At 40.2% G+C, this 8,570-nt stretch overlaps 2 protein-coding genes across 2 annotated transcripts in view; one reads left to right on the top strand and one right to left on the bottom strand.

The window, feature by feature from the left end:
- DNAJC2 (DnaJ (Hsp40) homolog, subfamily C, member 2) overlaps positions 1-562 on the top strand; it is a 16,878-nt gene extending 16,316 nt beyond the window's left edge. The window contains exon 16 of the mRNA XM_010183453.1: positions 413-562. Coding sequence (XP_010181755.1) covers positions 413-487 — 75 coding nt within the window. The 3' untranslated portion in view covers positions 488-562. The remainder of the gene's footprint in view (positions 1-412) is intronic.
- Positions 563-686: 124 nt separating this feature from the next.
- On the bottom strand, positions 687-7,161 carry PMPCB (peptidase (mitochondrial processing) beta; the record flags this gene model as incomplete). The annotated part of the gene is made up of 12 exons (XM_010183454.1): positions 687-791; positions 887-962; positions 1,146-1,234; positions 1,310-1,395; positions 2,680-2,843; positions 3,403-3,546; positions 4,206-4,318; positions 4,884-4,963; positions 5,629-5,827; positions 6,000-6,129; positions 6,603-6,689; positions 7,021-7,161. Coding segments are annotated over 12 exons (1,374 nt in total), but the record flags the coding sequence as incomplete, so codon positions are not given.
- Between the last annotated feature and the right edge of the window lie 1,409 nt (positions 7,162-8,570).

Below are 8,570 nucleotides of genomic sequence, written 5' to 3'. Positions count from 1 at the left end.
GACAAAAGCAAACAACATAGAGCCTTATGGAGAAACTGGAGCTTTTTTTGTAATTCAACCCCAAAAGAGCATAAGGACTAAGTTCCTCGGTGCAAGTAGTGGCTCTGGAAGCTGGGCAGTGTCTTGTGAAATCTGTCTTACAGCTTGACAGCAAGATCTTGTAGATGTAAAGTCCTATCCCTGGCCTCTTGTAGATAAAGCTCCTGCTACAGGGGAAGTAAAGAAACATTGACCTTCCATTCATTTATTTGTTACTAAAAGAAATGGTTTTAAGATATTAAACTGATTCCTCACTGTTGAGAGCTAGATTGTTTCAAGCTGAATATATGTAGTGTTCAAAACCACTGTTTACAATGCTGTAAGTTCCACATTTAGATAAGGTTTGTTTGTTGTTTTTTTTTTTTAACTCCAGGAGCTCGTTGAAATGGTCAAGGCGAAGAAAGCTGCTCAAGAACAAGTGATGAATGCTACTAAAGTCAAGAAATGACTCTTACTGACAATCTTTGTTTTATAATAAAAATGCAAATATTGTACATGTTTTCATTCCTTCCTTAATTATACAAATACACACGACTGGCTGGTTCTTGAGTTTTTAATCTTCTCAAATGCATTTCTCCAAAAAGCTTTAACCAAAAGTTGGGGTGGTTTTTTTTTGTTTTCTCTTGGTTTGGTTTGTTTTGTTGAGCTTTTTTTTAAAGCTCAAATAGACAAAGTTCTTGTTATTTACTACTCACGAAGCCAATACATGCCACTGCAGATTTTGTTATACTCTGGAAGTTGTTCAATTGGACCTGGAAGTTAAAGAAAGTTGGCCATGACACATGCTAAACTGATACAGACTGGTGTGGAAGGGTTATTAGAGGGGCGGGAGACTTATACAACATACCCACGGCAGCAACTGCAGGATGCTTATTGTAGATGTACTTTGTGCAAACTTCTCTAATAGTCTGGGCATCAATAGCCTAAAAGGGGTAAAGAGACATCTTTGTTACGAATCCCATCTAAAAAAAAGATTGAGAACCAGTGATCTTAATTTTGAAGCAACAAAACAGCTGGAAACAGTCTAACTTCTGTATTGTTACTTCCTGTAGCAATTAAATTTCTTAAGAGCCTAATTTAAAAGTTGCAACATGAGTGCCACTTACTTCAATTCTTGCCTCGAGTTCTGGAATTGGTATTCGGCGCTTGTAACACAGCATTTGTCTTCCAATGTCTTCACAGATTGGTGTGGACCCTAAAATAGGGTAAAATATGCTTCAGTTGTAAGCGTACAACTCCACTAAGAACAAAAAGCTCTTGTAAGTCTCACCATCAAGTTGTAGCAGCATATTTGTCTTTAGAAGATTTTTTGCTCGAGCTACTTCATTTTCTGTAACACTTGTACAAAGTCTTATCCTGCAAAATAGTTAAATCCAAAGGCATTAATGGTAACCTGTAACACAAGATTGCCTGTGATAAACAAGTACACCTACCAGGCACATCTTTTCTATAGGCGGAGCTGGCAAGAGAATTTGGCATGGAAACAAGCCATAAGATGCAAAGCAGCAGCATAAGAGTAGGGTTTTCTCGAAGAATACCAATATACCCAAGGGCAAGTTTGTCCCTTTAGAAGAGCTGTATTTCATTTTATTAAATATTTTGAGCCATGCTTGCTAAAATAGTAGAAGCCAAACAATCAGAGATAATTAGCCCAGAGGGCAATCCATTACTTCCTGGCTCTTGGTGAGATGATGATTCACCCAGACTGCATAAGGAATATTTCACTGTAACAGTAGGTATCTTAATGCATTCTTGCCACAGGAATGGTTCATACCTTCCTTGGTGCTAAGCTGAGCAAACAGACAGCTAAAATGATGCCATTTTTTTCTCCACGAGTTGTTTACAGAGCTCTCATAGAATAATGATAGATGAGAAGTAACCTACATGATTAAAGAAACTTATTTTCAAGTTTTCTTTCAACTTTTATTTCAACTTCACACACTTTAAACCAGTGCTCTTAAATAACATACATCTGTTTCTAATGTCTGCTGCTCAACCGTTACAGATGCACCTATGGACATCTTTTCAATTTAGATTTAAGCCTTAGATGAATTACCTAGAATCTCAGGTTTCAAAATTCCATATATAACAGCTCACCTACTTTACATAATTTTATTTCCCTATATAATCACTAAAGCTCCACGTAACACTACCCATCATGTGGGACAGCAACAGAATGGGTAACTGCTAATGGTGTTTGTAGGTACTTGCACATTGATTATTCTCATTCTTGAATATTCTTTCAGTTGTCAAACATGCAGTTCACAAGCACTGTACACTGACTTAGTAGTATTCTAAAAGGTTTGATGCATTTTCATAACTCCTGTCACAAAAAAAAAAAATCCCTGCCATATTTTCTTGTACAAGGACTGCTGTTATATTAACTACAGTTACTGCTTATTCTTCCAGGGCAGAAAAAAACCCAAACTAAACCTTAAGCTATTCACTGCAGGTAAGGGTGCCAGAGACTGACTGTTGGGACTCTGCATTGAGTGTCAAAGTTTAGATCTTGTTGCATTTATTTTTTTGCAAGCAAGCCTAAGAAGAGAAACAAAATGCTCTCTTTGAATAATTGCTATTTTTAAAAATTGTATTCCTCCAATGAAAACAATCTTTTTAGATAAACAGTTGCTAGCTTACCATTCTCTCTGAACAAAGTGCACCATGTCCTGTATAGTGGGTGGCTCACAGACCATATAGAGTCCCCAGAGCCCTGTATCAGTGTAGCAGGTGTTGAAGGACTGGAAACTGTGACACAGGTTACCATGGCAGGCAATCTGAGCAAGTTTACTGGACAAATTCTGCTGAGGCAAAAGAAAAATACTATTTTATCAAGTTGTTTCGAAAGTCGTCTAGTCACCCCTCTGGTCTGTTTCCATTTCAATGATGACAGAACATGCAGTAGTATCACAGGCTCCAGCAGAAGCTAGGTGGTTAATTACCAAATCTTCATCCCAAAGGTTTCTTTCCTTGCATGTAATTTCATGTTTCCAAGAAACAGCCCAGATTTAAGCCAAAATCTTAAAGCTATTTAGGTTCAAGAAAGGGATAGTTACTGTTACCCACAGGTTCTGATGACATACAGGTGTGAAACATCCTACTATCAGGACTGGCAAACCTCAAGTCACCTCTGTTTTGGTGGTTTTCAACCACTTCCTGAGATTTTCCTAGATATGGGGCAACAAATTCCCTCAGACTCACAACTGAATCCCCTTTTCCTGCTCCAAAAAAGGACCTTCAGAAATAGCCATAAAGTAGCACTAACACCATAAGATAGGTTTGAATGGGTCTGTACTGTCAGCACCCAAGTCAGAGAGATATCAGCCTCACTAAGAGCAGAAAGGTGCTTGCAGGTTCACTCACCACGCCCCCTCCAAAGGAACGATCCCAGTTGCCTATCAGAGTATTTGCTACCATAAGTGGGATTGTGTCTGGGTCCGACCAGCCAGCTGCTTCAACAGCTATTGCAATGTGTGCCAAGGGCATCTTATCATCTCTTATACGAATCTGTAGGAACATATGAAAGTAGCTGTAGTACAAACCGTGCATGGTAATGCACACAGGTATTTAAATATCAGGAGATGCAACATATCAATTACATCTGGATTATAAAGCATGCACACAGAGAAGGAAAAAAATAAAAGCACATAAAGCTTTGTTTAACATCGGCCTTAACTAGTCTTCCTTGCAGCCATTTCAGAGCACCTCGTCAACAGCAAGCCTAATGCCACGTACATAGAGGCACTACAAGTCATTTCATGACAAACAGCAGCAAGGAAAGCTGATGACTTTTCAAAACCCAAATAGAGCTGGGAATAGCACACAGATGCCTCAGATCTCTGCCATACCCTTTAAATTAGTGATTCCCAACAAGTGGAAATGCTCCAACACCATAGGCAAGGGAATAAAAGGAAAGTAGCAGCAGGGGTAAGGGAGGTATTCCTCCAGGAACTGATGAAGCAGAAAGACTGTTGGCTTTGAGGCTCATCCAAGAAAGGTTGGAAGTGCTGCTTTGGAAAGCAGCTACTCCTTTGCCCTCACTGAGGGCAAGAAACCTTTTAATCTGCTGAGGCTGTGGCTGAACAGCTCTCTCCTCAGCAAAAAGCACATCAGTTGTGCTCACAGGGAATATAAGGGCCAGCTCAAAAAGCCATCGAACAGCTTACCTCGCTACCTGTGAAGCTACAAGGTGGCAGGGGTGGCAGTCCTCCTTCTGGAGCAGAAGGCAAGTTACCAAAGTGGCACTTTGCAAGGTCAAGTAGCTCATCATGAGAGACTCCTGAAGAAAGATATTTCACATACTTAGTAATGTTACACTGTAAACAGTTAATTGCTGTGCAGTTTAAAGACTTCACCAAGCAGTAATTTATCACTACCCCCCTTTACTATCACCCTTTCAGATTCCTCACACCTCCCTGTTATACAGTAAGATCATTATGATCACCCTCCTTACTTCTCTTCAATAGCCTTCTATTAATATTACATCAAATCAAGCTGCCTGCTCTCAATTTCAAGCTGCAATGTTTTTTCTCTTTCTGCTTCTCTTGCTAATCCCATTTCTACACTGAACACCTTCTAGGCCACTTTTTTCCTGTCTACATGGAAGAATGACCTTGGCCTCCAATTCACTTCTAGTTACTGGTTTAAGAATGTTTCTGGAATATCACTGAGGGGAAAAGGGAACAAAAGTTCAAAGGGTATGAAGGCATAAAACACACAGCACTGACAATGAACTTCCAGGACCTACAGAACAATGGGTAATTCATCATGTTGTTCTGAGAAACTTAAAGATCATGGTTTTAAGCACAGTTTCACACGATCCAGGGTGAGTATCTCATACTAACCTCCAGCAGCAGCTAGGACCATTCTGGGTCCTTTGTAATGTGTTGTTATGTACTCCACCAAGTCATTACGGTTTATGGATCTAGAAATAATCAGGGAAATACAACGACTGTGTCAGTAAATATTAGAGTAAAAAGAGCTAAACGTATAGAACAATACAATATCAACATAAATTTGTAAGGTCTGTCAATGCACATAGCTGTGCATAGAGGCAAAAAGCTAAAACAAGAGTGAATTCCTTTATCCTTTTTGGAACTTGACATATTTGCCTTTCAAAAGCTCTTCCAGCTTCCTGGGAGGGGATGAGAATTACAACTCAGAGCCAGGATCCACTAATTATTTCAAGCCAATTTGAAAACAGCACATTTAGCAGTCTCCTGGTCTGCACTGGTATAAACAAATGCTGAAAGCGCAGTGCAAACATAGTTGTATTCACAATAATCCCTGACACCTGACCAATAGGAAAAGCTTTTCCAATTTTGTGTTAGATGCATTTTTAACAAATAAGAGAAAAATACAGCAAATAATAAAGACATGCAGTACACATCAGAAGTTCATACCCTTTGATGCCTGTATATAAGGGAATTGAGGCAACAGGGAAATTCTTCTTATAGTTATATCCAGTGCAATTTCAGCTACCTTCCAGGTCAAAATAAAAACAGATGCTGTTCCCCACATTTTCAGATGAGTCTTTTCAATAAATAAAAGTTCCCACACAATTAAAGACAGCCACAAATTTGGACATACTTGATGTTTTCAGTAGGTCCTAAAATTGTCCGTCCTAGGGCTGTCTTCTGATAGGCTGTAGCGTGAAGGTAATCAAAGACAACTTCTTGCAAATTGGTTTCCACTTCCTGCATCTCTCGAAGTATAACTCCTCGCTCACGCTCAATCTCTGCTTCTCCCAGGGTACTGTTCTGAATTATGTCAGCGAGAATTTCCACAGCTAATTGAAAATAGAGATAGGAATGGAAAGTGTATTTTCAGACTACCAGAAAATCTGGTTCCAAAAGTAAAACCAACTCCAAAGACCAAGTGGCATCTTTCTGTGTTGTCTCACTGGGAGCTCGAAAAACATTTTGCTCTTTGCTGCTTTTCTGATGAATGAAAGCAGTTACCTCTTGGTAAGTCTTTCGAAAAAGCCTTGGCATAATACACGGTTTGTTCCCTGGATGTATACGCATTCAGATGAGCTCCCATGTTCTCAATCTCTAGTTCAAGGTCTAACTGAGATCTCTTTTTTGTTCCCTGAAATAAAACAAGAAAAATTAAAGCAGACCCTTTAATTCACCTATTTATTACTACTACTTCTTGTCTGGAAAGTCAAGACCAAGAGAAAGAAAAGGTCTTCTGGAACGAAACTGGCACACTAACCTCTCCTAGCTTGCAAGTCAGATATAAATCCTACTACGCTCCCAAACGAAAATAAAAAGCTGGCAAACGGTGGACTATGTGTCTTCTGAGACTATTACAAGAAGTCAAAAGTAAGTTAAAATTAGACCTGTGCTACTAATCTGTAGGTGAATACCAGCTACACAGAACTAGGACTTAGCTTCATTTTCTAATGGAAACCAAAGTCTAAGCTGCCGATTTATTTTTTTTTTGTCTCCTCGATTTGGACAGTTTATTTACACAATTCTGTCAAAGTTCTGATTACTGATCTTTAAAAATAAAGAACTCGGAATTTCATTGTAAATTTCTACATCAACACTCGTACTCACCTTGAAAGCCATATGCTCAAGGAAGTGAGCAGTTCCGTTGTTCTTCTCATTTTCATACCTGCTTCCAGCATCAATCCAAAGTCCAACCTTATTGGGGGAAAAAAGACCTAGTCATTTTGCCAGCTAACAATGCAGCTTTGCTGGTTTTGTGTATCAACTACACTTAGATTTTGAAGAGCTATTTTTAAATGGCTTCATCCTTAAAGAAAACAGGTTCTCAAGAAAAACAAAATGTTTATCTCTTCACAAAAAAGTCTGATCACAAATCATGTACAAAAGCCTTAAGACTTCTATTTTCTAGCTTAAGTTTTAAGAAGAACTGTTAATGAACATTGAAAGAATGCAATTTAGTTCCACAAAGCAATGAACATACATGAACAGTTAAGGAAGTTAACCTTTCCCTTTACAAGTTACCTACTGTGCATGTTGAGAGTCCAGAGTCTTCAGAAGCAACTTGCAAGCCATTTTCCAGGGGACTAACCCTAGTTTCAGGAACATTTAAGATTACTTCTGTTGCTGCTTTGGAAGCTCTGAGCCTGCCTGTTCCAACATGCACGCACTGAAAGGAAAAAGCATCAATCACACTCAGATCAAGTTATATCCTACAATGCTCTTCTGAAAAATGTATTCCTGAATTTAAACATTAAGTTTGTGGATCTTTTTTAAAGTATGCATTTAAAAGAAAAAAATCAGCACTGATTTATTCGCCACTACTTCACATCAGGGATGCATTAACCTGACTCGGAAGAAAAACATGAAGATAACTAAAATTGAGCAGACTGCAGCAGCTTCTTTCCAAGCAAATGATCTGACCAAAAAGCACATTACTATCAGCAGCCAGCCACCCCGAGAGTCACACTTGTGTCCTAGTTCTGCCAGCAAAAGCCTGCAGATATCCTTTAATATCTGGAATTCTTTTGGGTACCTGCTTTCTAAAGCGAAGCAAGATATAGTTCAAGGCCCTATGTTCAGGACTGCAAATCAGAGTCACCCATTGTTCAGAACAGGGACAGATGCAATAAGCTATTCCAAAATTTCTAAATGTATCAAATAAACAAAGATAGCACAGTTCAAGTTTGAAGGGACCACAATTCAAGTTTTAAGGTCCCTAGTCCAACCTCCTTCTCCAAGCAGGATCAGCTACGGGGGTCAAACCAGTTTGCTCAGGGCTTCTGGTAGCTGGGTACTGAAAATCTCTCAGGATTATGAGAACCTGCACAGCATCTCTGGGCAGCCTGCTCCACTGCTTGACTGCCTCATGGGGAAAAAGTTTTTTTCATATATCCAGTTTTGCCTCTCTTGTTCCAAATGTCATTCTGCCATTCTCTCATTCTGCTACCATGCCCCACTGTGAAGAGCCTGGCTGTGTCTTCCTAACAACCTTCTCATAGGTACTGGCAGGCTGCTGTTAAGTCCAGCCAAAGCTATGTCTTCTCTGGGTTGAACAGGTCCCAGACCCTCAGCCTCTCCTCATACAGCACATGCTCCAGACCACAGCAATCTTGCTGGCCCTCTATCAAACACACTCCAGTTCATTTATGCCCTCCTTACACTGAGAAGCCCAAAACCAGCTGCCATATTCTAACCACCTGACAAGTGCAAACTAATCACTTCCTTTGATCCACTGGCTCTGCTCCCATTTGTTCAGCCCACGCTGCTGCCAGCCACCGCCTGCTGCCCTCCTGTACACCCAGGCCTCTTCCACAGAGCTGCTCCCCAGCCCAGCCTGTGCCGTTGCAAGAGATCATTTTCACTGCTAGCCTGCGTTATAGCGGAGGGAAAATCCGTGTTTGAAAGCAAAATTTCATCTGCTGCTTTTACAAAGAAGAGCTTAGGTTTCACACTGGGAGCACGGGCAAAACGTCAGATGGGGAGAGCTCTGGGATCAGGGCCTCTATTTAACCACGGGGGAGAAGGAGGGTCAAAGCTTTCTCCGAACTCCCCTGATGTGAGCATGGCAAGCCCCGT

This window comes from Mesitornis unicolor, unplaced genomic scaffold (genome assembly GCF_000695765.1).
Source record: "Mesitornis unicolor isolate BGI_N332 unplaced genomic scaffold, ASM69576v1 scaffold40984, whole genome shotgun sequence".
In the NCBI taxonomy this organism is placed as follows: Eukaryota; Metazoa; Chordata; class Aves; order Mesitornithiformes; family Mesitornithidae; genus Mesitornis; species Mesitornis unicolor.
The sequence above is the reverse complement of the archived record's forward strand: the minus strand, read 5'-3'. Positions and strand labels throughout refer to the sequence as shown.